Below are 21,141 nucleotides of genomic sequence, written 5' to 3'. Positions count from 1 at the left end.
CTGGGAGCTGAAGTCCTGAGCTTTTCTTAGACGGCCATCTTCCCAGTATTTCCACAAAATTTCTTAAACTGTAATCTTCCCCTGAAAACTCTAATACCATCTTTCTTTCCCATCTTAACACTTATCTGCATATAACATTTATTTTAATTTTTCCATAATAAAATTTGTGAGACAAGGTAATTTAGAAAAGACATCTGCACAAATTAACCCTTCTTGAGCAGAAAAACTGGGGGAAAATGGACAAACATTATGATACATAACTCAAAAGTGTCTCCATACCTAGCATGAAACCATGAACAAAATCAACTATCAGCTTGTACCACACCTTAAAATATGAGAGGATAAGGGTAAATAAAAATCCACTGTCTGCTATGTACCAGGATGCGAGCTAGACATAAGACAAATAAAATCAACTTGAAAAGTTTAAAGATGCACTAAAGACGATTTAATGATCAAGTGATTAATACATGGTATGGTGAGCACGAAATTCCTGTAAGAGACACTGAGGAAAAAAATAGAAAATCTAAGTTGTTCTTAAAGGATAAGTTGTCATATGTGCAACTTTTACATGAAAGAATAATACTCAAGTGGTCCAGAAAAGCATACAGGGGATGGCATCAAGTAGAGCAGGAAATAAAAACAGATTGAGATAATGTTATAAAACAAAAAAGCTCCAAGTTATCTCCAATGGAATCGCCTTGGCTGAAACCTAAAGAAATTCAGTAGGAAAGAGAATTGCATAAAAGTTTAAAGCTGTAACGAATACACATTCTTTAGAATTTAACACTCCACAGGACAAGATACTATTGTTTGGATCAAAGCAAGTCCTAGAACACACTGGAAAAATAAGGAGGTATGCATGTTACCTAGTAACTAGGTAGGCATGTCACCCTGGTTACAGGAAAAAAACGTTCTTAGGAGAGGGGCACAATGTGGGACAAAAATGTCAGTTATTCTGTTATCCAACTTCCATGTTCTTGTATTATTTTCAATTTTGAAGTACTTAACACTTCCTTAAATGTAAAGGTCTTGTTTAAATGAACTTTCTCAAGAACGTGTTTTCAGAAAATGGGAAAGGATCGTTCCTTCTTGTGAGTTTGTCTAGATGTCTATCTACAGAAGTTTTATTTTTTGTAAGTCCATCTTGATGTCTGTCAAGTTTCTCTGTGCTATAGATGTTGAAGTAATTCCATTTACAGCCATTTAATACACATGACTTATTTTTCTCATTTCAATGAGAGATCCTTCTAAGTTGTAAAGTTGTTCAAAAGCTTTGAAAGCTTTTTACACTCATATTGAAATAAAAACATAAAAATTGGATTGACGTAAGGTAATTTGTATAATGTTTGTTCCAGTATCCTTCCAACTACACTGCATTTGTATGTCCAAGAAAGAGGATAGCTAAACCATTTCCATTCATACGTCATTATACTATTTTCAAAGTGTACTAGTACTAAAAAGACCTAGAGATGCTGTTAATTGAAGAACAGAATTAGAATAGCACTAATAAGGGAACTGTATCTTTCCATTCCTATTTCTGACAGCATGCTTAGCACTTACAGGGTTCTCAAAAGTAATGAATGCAAAGCCTCTGCACTTCCTGCTTCGATCTTTCAACAAAAAAACTAAAATATATGAAAACCTTTTCATTTATATAATGGATTTTCGATAGTACTAGCTATCTGAATGTAACATCAAAATCAAGCAAATTGCACTTCACATTTTTACTGTGATTCTTAACACTACGTCACCCCTGTAGACAGCCTATTTCAATCCACTTCATTCCCTACCACCAAACAAATTTACATTTGCTTGTATTGTAATAACCTAGCTTGTGCTAGCCTAACTGACTCCGTCTTAGCCGTGAGCATGACATGCTCCGTTTAGCTTCTCCTTCCATGACTCCGCCCTCTCCACATGCATTCCTGGGTCACACTGCATTCAAAGCTTTGAATCCTTAAGAGTGGTTCACACTGTCCCCAGTACCTGTAACCATTGTAAACACCTCCTGCTTGGCAAGTCTACCAGCTACTCTCAATGCCCTCCTCGGTGACTGAGTGTATGGAAAGTTCCCCCTGGTACCTCTCTAGATGCTTGTATGCAAATACCGTTAGCAACCAACCATCCTGGGGATCTCCTGCCTTCCGGTTACCAGCTTCCTTATCTAACTTGCTTGTTTTGCTTATGTAAAATTCTGCTTTAGCTAGACTCCCCCTCCCCTACCTAAATCAAGTTATAAAGGGAAATCAAGACCCTTTGTCGGGGCTGAGAGATTTTGAGGGTGGGCTGACTCTCAGTCACTGCCAAATAAAGAACTCTTAATTTGGAACTTAGAGAGTGGTGCTCCTCTTCTAACTCACTGGGTTACAACACTATCCAATTGGCAGTAGTAAGCAGGTGAACTTTACCACAGACCCTTCACCTGCTGCCATAACAATATTCTGAATACTGTACAGAAACTTCAAAAGAGGAGTTTAAAAACAAACAAAAATTATGTAACCAATTACATATATTAAGTATATGTTCACTTTGGAAAAAAATACATATATGTTGTTTTTAAGGGTTACCTTCTGACACAGGACCATGTTTCCCAAATACTGCTTTTAGCACCTTTTAATCGGCTTCTTTAGTGAACCCATCAATGGAAAGCTTGCCAGGGCGATCTGCTTCCATAATGTTGCTGTAAATGGTAAAAAATAATCTATACTTAGATAACAGTAAAAAGGTGAAAAGATTAAATTGTATAACACCCTGTGTTGAAAACTGATGTGAAATTCCCTTATAGGGGCTGACCTCTTTTCAAGTACTTTACATCCTATATGAAAAATCTGTAACATAAAGAGCAAAAGGCAGAAAGGCTTCATGGATTAATGGTGCATTTCACTACATTCCGGAGAAAAACTCTTTAGAAAAACTAGGTAACAGAAGCTATTCTAATTTTACAAAGTGGAAATACACAGGAATCCCCAATTTAAATCGTTTTATTTGAAAATTATATATTTATGAAGTACAAGTTTTTTAAGAAGTAAGTTTCCTGCTGCCAATGTGCATTGCTCCCTGCAGCCTCCTCCGCCCAGCCTCAAGTGATCCTGTCACATAAGAACTTCCCAAGAAGCTGGGACTACAGTGGCCTGCTACCAGACCTGGTGTGTGTGTGTGTGTGCACAGGTGTGTACAGGGGTGCATGTGTGTGCTGGGGTGTGTGTTGCTACCAGAGCTGGTGTGTCTGCGTGTGTGTGTGCAGGGGTGTGTGCAAAGGTGCGTGCGTGTGCAAGGGTGTGTGTGTGTGTGTGTGTGTGTGTGTGTGTGTCTTTCAATAGACCCAGGTCGTACCATACTGACCAACTTTGAAACTTCTGGGCTCAACTGATATGCCAGCATCGGGCTACCAAAGTGCCATCACTTTTCAAGGGTGAACTGCCACCCAAAACCTCATATTTTGATAAATGATTAAACTGAGCTACTTAAACTGCAGGCTTTTTTGGGGGGAGATCATTTTAAACGCTGTACAAACTTTTAGTGATTTGAAATATACACTAACTAGGTCGGGTATCCGCATACTTTGGCCTTTCGAGGACCTGGCTGCAAAACGAGGCATGAAGCACTCTAAGTCTCTGAGCTCCACCTCCGCTGGGATCGGAGGCTAGGTGCAGTACTCTGGCCTACGCATATGAGAAATCTCAGTGGCAATCGCATCATGAGAATGTAACGTCTGAGAATGACGTGAGGTGCCACAGCTGCATGACACCGTTCTCCTTGTCACCCCGCTGCCCCACCCTGCACTCCACCCAGCCCCGTTGCTGCCAAAACTGCCCCATCACGCTGTTCCGAGCAGAAGCCCCGCCCTACCCCGTGACCCATGCTAAGCTGCTGCCTCTCACTTGCACCTTCTTCCCCCTACCAACCCTTAGTCTGTGGAAAACTGCCTTCCTCTAAATCGGTTCCTGGTGCCAGAATGGCAGCACATTAAACTACCTTATGTTACTCAGGCTAGCCTCCAACTCGTTACCTCAAGTCATTCTTAGACCTTCACTTCCGAAAATGTTGGGATTACAGAAGTACGTCAGTTTGCCAGGTCAATACAAAACCTTAAATGCATCTATTTAGTTCCATTTTCGCCTATCTACTGCCATTGATCTCCATTGCAAACAATTCTTCCATTTAAATTACCGACGGTACCAGAGATACAGGAAACGTCTTTAAAATACTGTCATGGAAGGAGGGAGGCAATCACAGGTTTAAAAGAGGCAAATTTAAATTGATTATTCATGCTTCCAGACTTCTACAAACCCGAAAGTCAGACAATTTATGCCAACCTTAGCATGCTACGTCCTGTGAAGAAAATCAGATATTTGAAACGTGCTAACTAAAAGTACAAGCTTTTGTTGTTTCCCTGGTCACACTGCGTAAGTACACTGCCTGTGTATTTGAGTTATGACCACACTGACAGAGAAAAACCATTTCAATAAAACATGCACAGGAAAACAATGGCGCCCGAGGTCCCTCTCCCACAAGCTGCCCCCATATCGGACACGTCCAACAGTAAAAGGAAGAATCCTCAAGAAACATCCGTGAGTTTAACAAACCCTAGTTTCTCACGCGCGCTAAGGACGAGCCCGCTCGACCGTCTCCTCCCATAATTCAACGCCCGCACACTGAAAACCCCAGCCGCTTTCATTGACAATGTCGGAACGCCTGGCGAGACCAACCTGAGCAGAGAAACAGAAATTGCAGGTGCTTCTCAGCAGGACAAACAGCCTCCGGGTCACCGGGCCCTCAGGCTGCTTGCACCTGGCTTTGGAAGCCTCTAGCCCTGGCCACTGACTGAGAGGCCCAGAAGCCGACAGGCCGGGAAAGAAACATCCCCCCCCCCCTCCCCCCGGCAGCCCTACGGAAGCAGCCGAAACAGCCTCTGTCGGCAGCCAATCAGTGCGACGGTGGGTGGCGGTCTTCCAGGGCCGAGGGGCGTGGCCGCATCGGGGTGTCCTGAAGCTCTACCCTCATTGGGTGAGCCACAGATGACGAGCTCGCCGAGTTTCTGCCCAGTGGCTCTGGGTTCATGCGCAGGCCAGGCGGGCAGCCGGCCCTTTGGAATTATGGGCATGGAAGTCCCACAGCTTAACTGCCATCATGACTGTGGCCCACCATTGACCCACAGCGAACACATGAAACGTCTCACTTCCTTTGGCAGGCCAGGCAGATGGTCCTGAATGTTGCAGATCCAGAGGAGAGGGAGAGGGACCAGTGCTGGCTGCTGGGGCAAGGGTGGCAGTGGAGGAGGCTTGGGGGAAGTGGGGCGGGGCAGGCACATGGGAGGAAAGCCGCCTGGAACCTTGCTGGGGTGGACTTTGTCTGCACTCTTCGAAGATCTAGGCGAATACAGACCCCGAGTGCCATGCTTTCTCCCTAAGAAGGCTGGACTCCCGGGAGCATTCCTCTCATGCTGGGTCCTAGGCACACCGGAGGCCAGCCGCTAGGGTCACCCGTGGATGGACTGTATATACGCTGTTCTGTGCGCACGCAAGACACTGCATTGCCGACCCAGAGGTTCCCCCCAGCGGGCAACAGCGGCATGCACCGCTGCCGTCAGGGCTTCACAGGTCTACGGCCTGCCCTCTGTCTCCTGGGCTGCTGGGCATAGCTGATTCCGCTGGGGCTCAGGGCCCCAAGGTGCATGCGGGGGACGTCAGCCCAGTGGGGCATCCCGGAAGCCCTGGGTCCACGTAGCTTTAGCAAAGGATGCTCAGCAGCCCGAGGCCCACGCGTTTTTCGAGGACTGGTCTGCACGGTGTAGGGGTTCCCTGGCATGTGTTGAGCAGCAGAAGCAGGTGTCTATGGGAGGCCGGAGGAGGGCATTGTGTTCAGCCTGGAGGTAGGAGAGAGTGACTATTGCACACAGCCGGGGGTGTGGGAGACCGGCCTTGTGGAGGAAGGTGGTACTTCTGGTGGACGACGTAATGGCGGTAGCGGAGGTGGTGACAAAGGAAAAGGCCGACCTGCGGCAGCAGGAGGTGGACGGGGGGCGGGGGGGGGAGCGCAGTGTGGCTGTCCCTGACCCCAGCACTCCTGCGCCAGATACAGACTCGCTGAAGCCACTGGACTTGGATATGGGCTCCGGGCATTGTGGACCAGAGCCATATCCTTGCAACTGCCCATTTGAGATGGCTGGCATCACAGGATGAGCTCAGGCTTCCCAAGGCAGACTTTAGTGGAGCCAGGCCAGAGGTGCTAGAGTTAAGGCAGAAGGCAGGGATGGGTAAAGGGAGGGGAGCCAATGCCAGCTTATGATAGCTTTGATTAATTGGACTTTTTGTTGCTGCTGCTGTTTTAGTTATACATGAAATTTAGAATACGATTCTTGCTAATTTTGTGAAGAATGACATTAGCACTTTGATAGCAATAGCATTGAATTATTTGATCTTCTACCCATTCAACATGCTGTTTGCTGTGTGTTTGTCCTAAAAGACTTAATCTTTTGATGTTTATTTTGTTGAGTTTATCCTGAAGAAATGTTTGATTTTTTCAATAGATTTTACTGTTTTTGATTTTTGCTTTTGCTTCTGTTTATGCAGTGTTCACATTTATTGATTTGCATATGTAGACCCAACCCCAACTTATCATTCCAGGAATAAAGCCTAGTGTGATTGTGGGGTACTGGCTCCTTGATCCAATGTGGATTCTAGTTTGATGACAATTTGTTGAGGAATTGTGCATCCGTGCATATGAGACATAATTGGCCAGAAGCTTTTTTTTTTTTTTTTTTTTTTTTTTTTTTTTTTTTTTTCTTCTTTCTTTCTTTTGTGTTGTGTCTCTGCCAGATTTTGGTATCAGTCTGATCATGGCTTCATAGAATAAGAGATGAAAAAGCCCATTTCCTTCAATTTATTGAATAATTATAGTAGCATTGAAATGAGTTTGTTGTACATCTGGCAAAATTAGGCTATGAATCCATATGTTCCAGATTTTCTTTCTAATCATTGCTAAGTTTGTTTTTACCTTAACAATTTCAGACATAGATATTGGCCTATGGCCTAGGCAGATGAAAACTGCAAATTTATTAGTCACTGACGTTCAAGAATATGGTAGGGCTGAGTGATGGCTCATGCTCATAATCTCAGCACTTTCGGAGACTGATACAGGTGGATTACATATGGTCAGTAGTTTGAGAACAGTGAGGCCAACATGGTAATACCCTGTCTCTACTAAAAATTAAAACATTAGGTGGGCATGGGGGTAGATGCCTGTAATTCCAGCTGCTTAGGTGGCTGAGTGAAAATAATCACTGGAACCCTGGACACAGTGGTTGCAGTAACCCATGATTATACCATTGCACTCCGGCCTATGTGACAAGAGCCAAATTCCATCTCAGAAAAAGAAAAAGTGTATCATAGGAAAAATAACAGAGAGTGGAAAGCTTATTTTGGCAAATAGTAACAGACAACTTTCCCAATATAAATATAAATGTAAATATTCAGGAAATAAAAATATTCAGAAATACCAAATGCTTTCAATAAGATATATTCTAAAGCCAAACAGTACATTGTAATGAATTTGAAAAGAGGTAAATCATATTAAGTATCTTTCCTAAAATCACTAACTTATAAGGACATGAAAATCAAACAACATATTCCTGAACAATGAGTTAATAACAAAGACCTTAACGAAAAAGCATCCTATTTCTTGAGAAAAAAAATTGAAACACAACACACCAAAACCATGCGATACAATCAAAGCACTTTCAAGAGGGAAGTTGTGGCAACAAATGCCTTCATCAAAAATAAGACTACAAATACACAACTTGATGTTTCAGTCAAGAAATTAGAAAAACAAAAAGCAAAACTCAAGTACAAAATACTACCAATTATATTTATTCTAGTAAAAAAGGGAAAGATGCTGGAACTGTTTCAGTTCATTCTGTGGGGCTGCCATTACGCTGATTACAAACCAGACAAGGAAACACACACACACACACACACACACACACACACACACACACAGACACACACACACGCAAACTATGGGGCAATATACCTGATTAACAGAGGTAAAAATCCTCAACAAAATACTGGGAAAATGACTCATAATGCACATTTACAAAATCATTATCAAACAAGATTATAGGAATCCAATACATTACATCAACAAAATAAAGAAATAAATCTATACAGTCATTTCAATATGTGAACAAAAGCATTTGAAAAATTCATCATCTTTTCATAATAAAATCTCATAACAAATTATGCATTGAACAATTTTAACTCCACACAACAAGTGACATAGACAAGTATAACCAAGTAACACTATACATGGCAAACCATAGGGAACATCACACTTAACAGGTGTTAAAAGATGAAAGGTTTTCTGTGAGATCTGACAGAAGAAATAGGCATTTATTTTCAATACTTATATTAATGTAATAAAGGCAGTCTTTAGCCAGAGCAATTAGACAAGAGAAAGAAAGAAAAAGCACCCAAATAGGAAAGGAAGAAGTAAAATTGTTCACATCTGCTAATGACATAATATAGAAATCTCTAAACACACAAATAAAAAGCAGTTAAATCTAACTCAGAAAATCAGTAAACTTTCAATTTACAAAATCAACATGTGAAATTCACAGCATTTTCATATACTAGTAGAAAAATAACTTAAGAAAAACTCAAGAAAACAATGCCAGGTATAATAGCTATGACAGGCTGGGCACTTTTGGTCACAGGTGTAATACCAGCACTTTGGAAGGCCAAGGCAGGAAGATCACCATACCTTGGAAGTTTGAGACCAGCATGACTAATCTGAAGAAACACCATCTCTACTAAAAATGCAAAATTAGCTGGGCTTGGTGCCACATGCCTGTAATAGCAGCTACTCAGGAGACTGATGCAGCAGAGGCAGAGATTTGGTGAGCTGAGATCATGCCATTGCACTCCAGCCTGGACAAAAGAGAAAAACACCATCCCTGAAAAGAAAACGACAAAAAAAAAAAAAAAAAAAAAAAAAAAAAAAAAAAAAAAAAAAAAAACTATGAGACAAATATAAAATCTAACTAAAATGACATAAATAAATGAAAAGCTGTCCATGTTTATTGACCAACAAATGTAATGTGATTAAAAAGTTTATATGAATCAAAGAGGTCCTCTGACCTCTCATAGACAAAACAAAACACCAATGGCAATTTTCACACATATAAAATTTTTTTCAATTAATATGAATCCCTCCCACACAGTACACACACACACAGAAAATTCTGAATAGCTTAAGCAATGCTGAAGATGACAGTGGGACTGGAGAATAAACTTACAGCACTGGAGGCATCATGATGCCATGAACCAATATAGCAGAATAGTGTAAGCAGAAGGAAATCACCACACTTATAGCCAACTGATATTCTACTTAGATGCCAAAAACGCAAAAATAAAATAAGGTCAGTATTTTCAACAAGTGGTGCAGGGAAAAACAAGAACCCTATGAATCACGGCATACAAAATATAACTCAAATTGATTAAAATGTTTATTACAGCGATGTATATCTATACTTCCAGCTACTTCAGGGTCTGAGGCTTCTGAGCTTATTAGTTTGGGGCTGTAGCATGCCACAGTCATGCCAGTGCACTCCTCCCTATGCAGTGTAGTAATAACTGATCTGTAAAACTAGAGTTTTAAAAACATTAAAAAATTAACATGTGCTGAAAACTAAGAAGTCTCAAACTACTGGAATAAAGCACAGGATACACTTAATGAGCTTGGTCTGGGCAAATATTTTTTTGGAAATGTCCTCAAAAACACAAGCAACAAAAGCACAGACAAATGAGGTTACACCATGCTTGAAAGCTTCCACACAGAAAAAAAAATCTCCAGAATGATAGAATGACAGAAAATATTTGCAATTTATATATTAGACAAGGGGTTAATCAAAATGTACAAGGAAATAAAGAAAGAATCAAAAGCAAAACAGACAAATAAATACCCCAATTAAATGGTCCCTTTTCCTAATAACAAAATGTATATATGTGGCTAAAAGGTAGGTGTGTGTGTGCGTGTGTGTGTGTGCATGTGTGTGTGCGTGTAAAACGACAATTACAACACTACTCATCATTGTAGAAATGTAAATCAAACCCAAAATGAGATACCATCTCCAATAATACAAAATAGCTAGTTATATAAAGTCAAAATATAACAGATACTGGTGAGGTTCTGGCTTGGTCGGGATGTCAAATAGTTCAACTATTGTGGGAAGCAGTGTGGTGATTATTCAAAGACCTAAAATTAGAACTACTGGTAAACCCAGGAATTCCATTAGTATATATACTCAAGGAAATATAAATTTTTCTAGGATAAAGACAAGCAAACATATATTCATGCAGAAATGTTCAGAATTGCCAAGATATGGAATCAACCCAAATGCTCAACAATGACAAACTGGATAAAGAACATATGGTACATTTATGACATTGAATACTATGCAGTCATCAAGAAAACAATATGATGTTCTTTGCAGGACCATTAATAAATCTGAAGACCACTATCTTTTACAAAGTGACGCAGGCACAGAAAGACAAATACTTCATATTTTCCCTTATCATTGGGAGCTAAATAATGAGAACACATGGACATATAAGGGAAAACAACAGACAGTGCTCCTATTGGAGGGTGGAGACTGAAAGAAGGGAGAGTCTCAAGAAATACAGGTAGTGGGCACTAGGCTCGATACCTGGGTGATAAAATAATCTGTCCGACAATCTTCCGTCGCATGAGTTTACTTATATAACAAACCTGCATATGTACCCCTGAACCTACAATAAAGTTAAATTTTAAAAGTTTGAAAGAAAAAATAAATAATTCTCTATTAAAAAATAGGTCTCTTAATTGGCCTTTTTCTAAAGAAGACATGCAAATCAAAACCACAACGAGACATCACCTCATCCCTGTTAGAATGGTCATCATTTTAAAAATGAAAAGAACAAATGGAAGAAACTAAATTCCTTCTTTGAGGAAAGAAAACCTTCACAATCTGTGGGTGACTATATATAAACTAGTATGCTCATTATACATCACTACGAGGGAGGGAGGGAGGGATGGAGAGAGAGAGAGACAGACAGAGAGAGAGAGAGAGAGAGAGAGAGAGAGAGAGAGAGAGAGACGAGACTTGGGTTTGAGTTTCAAGTGCAGTGGAGGGTCATCAGGGCCTTCAACCTGTAGGAACACACTCAGGAGAAGCCATCTATGCTGAGTGACAGAGGCAGTGCTGAGTGCGTGCTTGGTGGGGCAGTCAGGTGGGGACCTTGGGAGAGGCTGCTAGGCCAAAAAGACAGAGGTGTCTCAGTCCTGCAAGGAAATAGGACCTGCTGTCACCTCAGTGATTAGCTCTGGCCAGAAACCCTTACATGGACATGGGCATCTCTGGAGGATGGTTGCTTATGGCCAAACTCTCATAGAGACAACCCATTCTCAAAGGTCCTGGCTCTGTTCCTGCTGCAGCTTCATTTTTAATCTCTGGAGAAGATACCCCCTGCCATCAAATATGTCCATGCAGCTAGCATTCCAGTAATTCAGGAGTTATAAATACATTATTTTTAGGCAGCTAGTAAGGGTAAAACTTTTCTGTACAAATTTCCTTTAATAAAAATTAGCCCAAATTATTTCTTCACTAACAGAAAGCAGCCTGAAACCTCAGGTATCAATATACAAACTAGGAGCTTTTATGTATAAATGCCAGCAGCTGCATCTTAGAAGCCAGGTATATTCAATATGTTGTCTTCTTTTATATTCTTGTTGTCATGACACATGCTGGTGTCACGGCTGCCACCACGTAAAACTGTATATAGGTATGTTGCTTTCCAGTTGAAGGCTGCATTTGCACAATTAAACACTAGGGTGGTGTGGCCATTTTGCAGGCTATGTAAATGGCACACCTTGTCAAACCAGTCCCCTCAGCCCTGTATAAATCAGTCTTCACCTCCTGCAGCCTCTGTGTAAAATTGATCTCATTATGCCACAAACTGGACACCCTGTCTTGGATGACCTGCCTTCCCAGCATGAGGAATATTTTCTCTCTTCTTTTTTGTCTACTGAACTATCTACTCCTGAACCCACTCCTCCTGTGTGTCTATGTCCTGAACTCTTTCTTTTTTTTTTTTTTTTTTTTTTTTTTTTTTTTTTTTTTTTGAGACGGAGTTTCGCTCTTGTTACCCAAGCTGGAGTGCAATGGTGCGATCTCGGCTCACCACAACCTCCGCCTCCTGGGTTCAAGCAATTCTCCTGCCTCAGCCTCCTGAGTAGCTGGGATTACAGGCACGCACCACCATGCCCAGTTAATTTTTTGTATTTTTAGTAGAGATGGGGTTTCACCATGTTGACCAGGATGGTCTGGATCTCTCGCCCTCGTGATCCACCCGCCTTGGCCTCCCAAAGTGCTGGGATTACAGGCTTTGAGCAACCGTGCCCGGCCTCTGAACTCTTTCTTGACTGTCACAAAGAACCAGATATATAACCCAGACAAAAAAGCCATTTCACCAGGCCTCTGCCACCAAAGTTGGCAGTCCCCCAGATTCTTCACTCATGCCTTAGGGGCCAGGAAGCAGCTATAGCATTCAGGCACACCAGACAGTGTTCCCAGCTCACTCCCTCATCAGCCTTAGTGTCTACATCTTTTCTTCATCCACATTCGAGGCTTTCTCTACAAAGATCTGTTCTAATTATATTGGTGTGATCAAAGTCGAAATCTCTGTGAGAGCAACATTTCCCAGATTATCAGTTGTCCATCACAGCCACATGTTTCCAGTGCCAGAGACCTGTCAGGGCCCAGGCATTGGGAAGTGGTCAACTCCAACGTCTGTGGTGTGAAAAGTAAGAAAGCATTTCTTCAAAGTTTTTATTTTTTTTAAAGTATAAATAACAAGTGCTGGAAATAATCATTTATTTTAAAAACAAACTTCCTTGCTTTTTGCTTATAAATCTTTGTTAATCTCTATGTAGCTTTTAAAAATAGTAAGAAAATAAGTACATTCTATGTCTTTGTTCATTAACAAAGATATCTGTTCTCACCTATTAGCTGCTTAGATATGTCCAAACATGCACAGGTGTTACCCAGCTTGCAGCCTAAACCACTCCCTTATATGGGAAAATTATTATTTTTCTAGATTTTTATAAACAACTTTCTTTCTTGGTTTGTTCTCCATCACGTGTTTACTCGTTCAGGAAAGTTTTAAGATTTTAGCCAATGGGGATCAGTGTAGATTCTGTGGTCCAGCTGAAGTCAATGGAGATAGGAGACAGCAGTAAGGACTCAACATGTCAGAGATAAAGATCTGCTTTTCATTGTTTGTTTTGTTCTGATGACAATCAGGATTTCAGGAAGTAACCTTTGTGAGGGAAGTAAAATTGCTTTGCTCAGAAAGTTCTTGTCTGAGTGCTAGTTCTTCTTTTTGACACTGAAGAACAAGTATTCTTCTAATAGTAGAAATAATTTACTGACAAAAGTATAGATTTGAAAGAGAAAATACTGTTAGAAATAATGCTTTGAAATAAATGAAAATATAAAAAAAAATTCCAGATCTCTGAGATGGAACCAAATCATGGTTAAGTGGAAAGTGTATAATCCCAAAAAGCCCTCATGAACAAGTTAGAAAAATCTCAGATAAATAATCAAACTTTGCAACTAGAACTGGGAGGAAGGGGGAACCAACTCTCAAACTAGCAGAAGAAAATAACTAAAACTAAAGAAAATTTTAATAAAATTGAGATGTAAAAATCTATATAGAAATTACTTAAGCCAACCCATGAGTTGGCCAAAAAGATAAAATATATGAAAAAAAAAAACAAAAAAAAAAAAACACCTTGAAAATAAAATAAATAAAGAGAATGCTATCTAAATTAACATAAAAGTTGGGGGCTGGGCATGGTGACTTACCTCTGTAATCCCAGTTTTCGTGAAGTAGATTTGTGTGGATCACTTGTTGTCAGGAGTTTGAGACCAGCCTAGTCTACATGGTAAATTCCTGTCTTTACTAAAAACGCAAAAATTACCTAGGCATACTACTGCATGCTTGTGATCCCAGCTACTCACCAGACTGAGGCATAAAAATTGCTTGAGGCTGGGTGGTGGTGTGACAGGGGTTTGGGGGTGCCAGTGAGGCACAGATCCCCCAAGAGAATGTTATAGGTTGTTAGTCTCTTGTTCTCTCAAGAATGAGAGAGGAAAGCACGGAGGGCACAGTTTAGTTGTATGGTAAATACTGGACTCAAAAAAGTTTTTCAGAAAAGTAATTTACTTAGGTATGGAAAGAGGAAAAGGAGAAAAAGAGAGATTGAAACAGCTAACTCGCACATTGAATGAGAGAAAGAAAAGCCACTTTGCACTGAGCCGCTTATCACTGAGTGAGAAGCGTTCCCAGAAGGGGGAAAGCCAGAGAAGAAAAACTCTCCTCACACTGAGTGAAAGAGTCCAGAAAGGTGAAATCCAGAAGAAGAAAGCAGCTTTGAGAGAGACGTGGAGTTTAGGAGAGGAAGACATGCTTCCATGAGAAAGTGTGGAAGAGGACTCCAGAGGAGAAATCCAGGAGAGAGAAAGAAGGCTTCCATGAAGGGAGTGTTTGTGGAAGTGGACCCAAAACATGGCATCCAAAGGCATGTGGAAGAAGGGAACTTTCCACCTGAGAGGAACTCCCACCTTCTCCAAGAATCCTGGCCAATGAAAGGAGTTCCTTAGAACTTCTGCTAGAGTGAACTGATTTTGACTCTTCCCAGGCCTGAGAAAATTAAAATAGAGACCACTAAATCTCCCCGATGGAGATGGGAGGGAGGCATAGCACTGGGAAGCCCTTGCCCTTAAATATACTTCCTGTTGTGGACCCAGAAAGAGAACACCTTTCCTCAGTGGAGGTGTCAGTGATCCAAGATCATGTCACTGTACTTTAGCCTGGGTGACACAGAAAAACTTTGTCTGAAGAAAAAAAAAAAAAAAAAAAAAAGGAAAAGAAGACCAAAAAAGCACAATCAAGACAACATAGGCAGGATTATGACTGATCCCACAGAAATACAAAAGATCTCCAGAGAGCACTATAAAAAAACTCCATGATCATTGTACTAACACATGTTACAAAATATAGAGGAAACAGATAAATTCCTGGAAGCACATCATCTCCCAAGACTAAATCAGAATGAAACTGAAAATCTGCCTAGGCCATAGGCCAATATCTATGACTGAAATTGTTTAGGTAAAAACAAACTTACCAATGATTAGAAAGAAAATCTGGAACATATGGATTCATAGCCTAATTTTGCCAGATGTACAACAAACTCATTTCAATGCTATTATAATTATTCAATAAATTGAAGGAAATGGGCTTTTTCATCTCTTATTCTATGAAGCCATGATCAGACTGATACCAAAATCTGGCAGAGACACAACAAAAAAGAAAGAAAGAAAGAAGAAGGAAAAAAAAAAAAAAAGCTTCTGGCCAATTATGTCTCATATGCACGGATGCACAATTCCTCAACAAAATGTCATCAAACTAGAATCCACATTGGATCAAGGAGCCAGTACCCCACAATCACACTAGGCTTTATTCCTGGAATGAAAAGTTGGGGTTGGGTCTACATATGCAAATCAATAAATGTGATCACTGCATAAACAGAAGCAAAAGCAAAAATCAAAAACAGTAAAATCTATTGAAAAAATCAAACATTTCTTCAGGATAAACTCAACAAAATAAACATCAAAAGATTAAGTCTTTTAGGACAAACACACAGCAAACAGCATGTTGAATGGGTAGAAGATCAAATAATTCAATGCTATTGCTATCAAAGTGCCAATGTCATTCTTCACAAAATTAGCAAGAATCTTATTCTAAATTTCATGTATAACTAAAACAGCAGCAGCAACAAAAAGTCCAATTAATCAAAGCTATCATAAGCTGGCATTGGCTCCCCTCCCTTTACCCATCCCTGCCTTCTGCCTTAACTCTAGCACCTCTGGTCTGGCTCCACTAAAGTCTGCCTTGGGAAGCCGGAGCTCATCCTGTGATGCCAGCCATCTCAAATGGGCAGTTGCAAGGATATGGCTCTGGTCCACAATGCCCGGAGCCCATATCCAAGTCCAGTGGCTTCAGCGAGTCTGTATCTGGCGCAGGAGTGCTGGGGTCAGGGACAGCCACACTGCGCCCTCCACCTGCCCCCTGTCCACCTCCTGCTGCCGCAGGTAGGCCTTTTCCTTTGCCACCACCTCCGCTACCGCCATTACGTCGTCCACCAGAAGCACCACCTTCCTCCACAAGGCCGGACCCCACACACCCGGCTGTGTGCACTAGTCACCCTCTCCTACCTCCAGGCTGAACACAATGCCCTCCTCAGGCCTCCCACAGACACCTGCTTCTGCTGCTCAACACACGCCAGGGAACCCCTACACCGTGCAGACCAGTTCTTGAAAAACCCGTGGGCCTCACCCTGCTGATCATCTGTTGCTAAAGCTTCGTGGACCCAGGACTCCTGGGATGCCCCACCAGGCTGCCCTCCCACACATGCACCTTGGGGCCCTGGGCCCCAGCCGGATAAGCTATGTCCAGCAGCTCAGAAGACACAGGGCAGGCCCTGGACCTGCGAAGCCCTGACGGCAGCGGTGCATGCCGCTGTTGCCCGCTGGCGGGAACCTCTGAATCGGCAATGAAGTGTCTTGGGTGTGCACAGCACAGCGTGTACACAGTCCATCCACGGGTGACCCTGGCGGCTGGCCTCTGGTGTGCCTAGGACCCAGCACCAGAGGAATGCTCCTGGGAGTCCAGCATCCTTAGGGAGGAAGCATGGCACTCGGGGTCTGTATTCGCCTACACCTGCCAAGAGTGCAGACAAAGTCCACCCCAGGAAGGTTCTAGGCGGCTTTCCTCCCACATGCCTGCCCGTCCCCACTTCCCCCAAGCCTCCTCCGTGCAGCCGTTGCCCCAGCAGCCAGCGCTGGTCCCTCTCCTTCTCCTCTGGATCGGCAACATTCAGGACCATCTGCCTGGCCTGCCTAAGGATGTGAGATGTTTCACGTGTTTGCTGTGGTTCAATGGCCTGCCACAGTCATGATGGCAGTTAGGCCATGGGACTTCCACGCCCACAATTCCAAATGGCTGGCTGCCCGCCTGGCCTGCGCTTGAACCCAGAGCCACTGGGCGGAAACTCGGCCAGCTTGCCACCCATCGCTCGCCGGAGGAGGTTGGAGCTGCAGGACACCCGGATGCGGCCACGCCCCTCCGCCCTGGAAGACCGCCACCCACCGTCGCACTGATTGGCTGCCGACAGAGGCTGTTTCGGCTACTTCCGTAGGGCTGCCTCGCGATCTTTCTTTCCCGCTCAGTCCGCTTCTGGGCCTCTGAGTATGCGGCTGGGGCTGAAGGCTTCCAAAGCCAGGTGCAAGCAGCCTGAGGGCCCGGTGACCCAGAGGATTTTTGTCCTGCTGAGAAGCACCTGTAATTTCTGATTCTCTGCTCAGGTTGGTCTTGCCAGGCGTTCGGACGTTGTCAATGAAAGGGGCTGGGGTTTTCAGTGTGCGGGCGTTGAATTACGGGAGGAGCGGGCTCGTCCTTAGCGCCCGTGAGAAACTCGGGTTTGTTAAACTCACAGATGTTTCTTGAGGATTCTTCCTTTTACTGTTGGACGTGTCCGATATGGGGGCAGCTTGTGGGAGAGGGACCTCGGGTGCCATTGTTTTCCTGTGCACATTTTATTGAAATGGTTTTTCTCTGTCAGTGTGGTCATAACTCAAATACACAGGCAGTGTACTTAGGCAGTGTGATCAGGGAAACAAAAAAGCTTGTACTTTTAGTTAGCACGTTTCAAATGTCTGATTTTCTTCACAGGACGTAGCATGCTAAGGTTGGCGCAAATTGCATGACTTTCGGGTTTGTAGAAGTCTGGAAGCATGAATAATCAGTTTAAATTTGCCTCTTTTAAATCTGTAATTGTCTCCCTCCTTCCATGGCAGTATTTTAAAGACGTTTCCTGTATCTCTGGTACCGTTGATAATTTAAATGGAAGAAGTGTTTCAATGGAGATCAATGGCAGTAGACAGGCGAAAACAGAAGCAAATAGATTCGCTTAAGTTTTTGTATTGACCTGGCAAACTGATGTACTCCTGTAATCCCAACATTTTCGGAAGTGAAGTTGTAAGTATGACTTGAGGTCATGAGTTGGAGGCTAGCCTGAGTAACATAATGGGGTTCGTTTAATCTGGTGCCATTCTGGCACCAGGGACTGGTTTAGAGAAAGGCAGCTTTTCCACAGACTAGGGGTTGGTAGGGGGAAGAAGGTGGCGAGTGAGAGGCAGCAGCTTAGCATGGAGCATTGTGTAGGGTGGGGCTTCTGCTCAGAACAGCGTGATGGGGCAGTTTTGGCTACAACGGGGCTGGGTGGAGCGCAGTGTGGCGTAGTGGGGTGACAGGGAGGATGGTGTCATGCAGCTGTGGCACCTCACGTCATTCTCAGATGTTATATTCTCATAAGGAGGTTGCCACTGAGATTTCTCACAAGCGTAGGCCAGAGTACTGCTCCTAACCTCTGCCCATCCTACCTGAGTGGGGCTCAGAGACTTAAGAGTGCTTCACCCCTCATTTTGTGGCCTGGTCCTTGAAAGGCCAAAGATGTTTATGGCCGAAAGCCAGAGTTTGTGGATACCCTACCTAGTTAGTGTATATTTCAAATCACTAAAAGTTTGTACAATATTTAAAAGGTTCTCCCCCACAGAAAGCATGTAGTTTAAGGGCTCAGTTTAATCATTTATCTAAATATCATGTTTTACGTGGCAGTTCACCCTTGAAAACTGATGTCACTTTGGTAGCCCCATAGTGCCATGTCACTTCAGCCCAGAAATTTCAAAGTTGGGCAGCATGGTACAACTGCGGTCCATTGAAAGACACACACACACACACACACACACACACACACACCCATACACACATTCCTGCACACACACACACGCTGCACACACCCCTGCATACACACACACACACACACACACACACTCACCTACCCAGCTCCGGTAGCAACACACACCTCTGCACACACACGCACCCCTGCACACACTTCTGCACACACACAAACACACACACACACACACACACACACACAAGGACACATAGCAGCTCTGGTAGCAGGCCACTGTAGTCCCAGCTACTTGGGAAGCTGAGGCATGACAGGATCACTTGAGGCTGGATGGAGGAGGCTGCAGGGAGCAGTGCAAATTGGCAGCGGAAAACTTACTCTTAAGAAAAATTGTACTTCATAAATAAATAATTTTCAAATAAAGCTATTTAAATTGGGGAATCCTGTGTATTTCCACTTTGTAAAATTAGAATTGCTTCTCTTATCTAGTTTTCCTTAAGAGTTTTTCTCAGGTGTGCAGTGAAATGCACCATTAATCCATGATGCCATTCCTGCTTTTGCTCTTTATGTTACATATTTTTTCATATAGGAAGTAAGGTACTTTAGAAGAGGTGAGCCTCTTTAAGAGAATTTCACATCAGTTTTCAACACGGGATGTAATACAATTTAATCTTTTTACCTTTTTATTGTTATCTAAATGTAGATTTATTTCTTACCATTTACAGCAAAATTATGGAGGCAGATTGCCCTGGCAGGCTTTGCATTGGTGGGCTCACTAGAGAAGCCAATGAAAAGATGCTAAAAGCAGTATTTGGGAGACATGGTCCCCTGTCAGAAGGTAACCTTTAAAACCATCATATACGTATTTTTCTCCAAAGTAAACATAAACTGAATATATGTAATTGAATATATAATTTTTTGTTTATTTTTAAAAACCTTTTTTGAAGTTTCTATTTGGTATTCTGAATACTGTCATGGCAGCAGGCAAAGATCACCTGCATAGTACTGCCAGTGGGACAGTGCTGTAACTGAGTGAGTTAGAAGGAGAGGGCCACTCTCTAAGTTCCAAATTAAGAGTCCTTTATTTGCCAGTGACTGAGAGTCAGCCCATCCTTGGAATCTCTAAGCCCTGACAAAGGGGCTTAATTGCCCTTTGTACGTTGATTTAGGTAGGGGAGGGGGATCCTAGCTGAAGTGGAATTTTACATAAGCAGAACAAGCAAGTTAGATAAGGAAGCTGGTAACCAGGGGGCAGGAGGTTCCCAGGATGGTTGGTTGCTAAGGATGTTTGCATACAAGCATGGAGGAAGGTAGCAGGGGCAACTTTCTGTACACTCAATCACGGAGGAGGGTGCTGACAGTAGCAGGTAGACTTGCCAAGCAGGAGGTGGTTACAGTGGTTACAGGTACTGGGAACAGTGTGAACCACTCTTAAGCATTCAAAGCTTTGAATGCAGTGTGACCCAGGAATGCACCTGGAGGGGGCTGAGGCAGGGAGAGAGAAGCTAAATGGAGCATTTCAGGCTCATGGCTAAGATGGAGTCAGTTAGGCCAACACAAGCTAGCTTATTATAATACAAGCAAAAGTAAATTTGTTTGGTGGTGGGGAATGAAATGGAATGAAATAAGCTGTCTGTAGTGGTGACGTAGTGTTAAGAATCATAGTAAGGATGTGAAGTGCAATTTGCTTGTTTATTGATGTAACATTCAGATAGCTAGTACTATCAAAAGTCCGTTATATAAATGAAAAGGTTTTCATATATTTTAGTTCTTTTGTTGAAATATCGAAGTGGGAAGTGCAGAGGCTTTGCGTTCGTTGCTTTTGAGAACCTTGCAGATGCTGAGCATGCTACCAGAGATTTGAATGGAAAGGTAAGTTTGCCTTACTAGTGCTATTCTAACTATGTTCTTCAATTAACAGCATCTCTAGGTCTTTATAGTACTAGACACTTTGAAAATAGTATAAAGACATATGAATGGACATGGTTTAGTGATCCTCTTACTTAGACATATAAATGCAAGTGTAGTTGGAAGGATATCGGAATGAACATTATATAAATTAACCTTATGGTAATCCAATTGCTTTGTTTTTATTTCAATATTAGTTTTAATATGTTGTCAAAGCTTTCGAACAGCTTTGAAACTTAGAAGGAACTCTCATGGAAATGAGAAAAATAAGTCATATATCAAATGGCTATTAATGAAATTACATCCAATTCATAGTAAAACGTCTATAGCACAGAGAAACTGTGGATAGACATCTAGACAGATTCACAAGAAGGAACAATC

General features: G+C 42.3%; 2 protein-coding genes across 2 annotated transcripts in view; both read left to right on the top strand.

The window, feature by feature from the left end:
- LOC141582964 (uncharacterized) overlaps window positions 1–21,141 on the top strand; it is an 815,156-nt gene that overhangs the window by 296,943 nt on the left and 497,072 nt on the right. The window lies entirely within an intron of this gene.
- The window catches only part of LOC141583033 (RNA-binding motif protein, Y chromosome, family 1 member B-like), a 93,901-nt gene continuing 92,344 nt past the window's right edge, over window positions 19,585–21,141 (top strand). The window contains exons 1-2 of the mRNA XM_074392453.1: window positions 19,585–19,690; window positions 20,621–20,724. Coding sequence (XP_074248554.1) covers window positions 19,585–19,690; window positions 20,621–20,724 — 210 coding nt within the window. The remainder of the gene's footprint in view (window positions 19,691–20,620; window positions 20,725–21,141) is intronic.

The sequence above is a fragment of the Saimiri boliviensis genome, chromosome Y, assembly GCF_048565385.1.
Source record: "Saimiri boliviensis isolate mSaiBol1 chromosome Y, mSaiBol1.pri, whole genome shotgun sequence".
Lineage (NCBI taxonomy): Eukaryota > Metazoa > Chordata > Mammalia > Primates > Cebidae > Saimiri > Saimiri boliviensis.
Note: the sequence above shows the minus strand (reverse complement) of the source record. Positions and strands in the feature narration are given on the sequence as shown.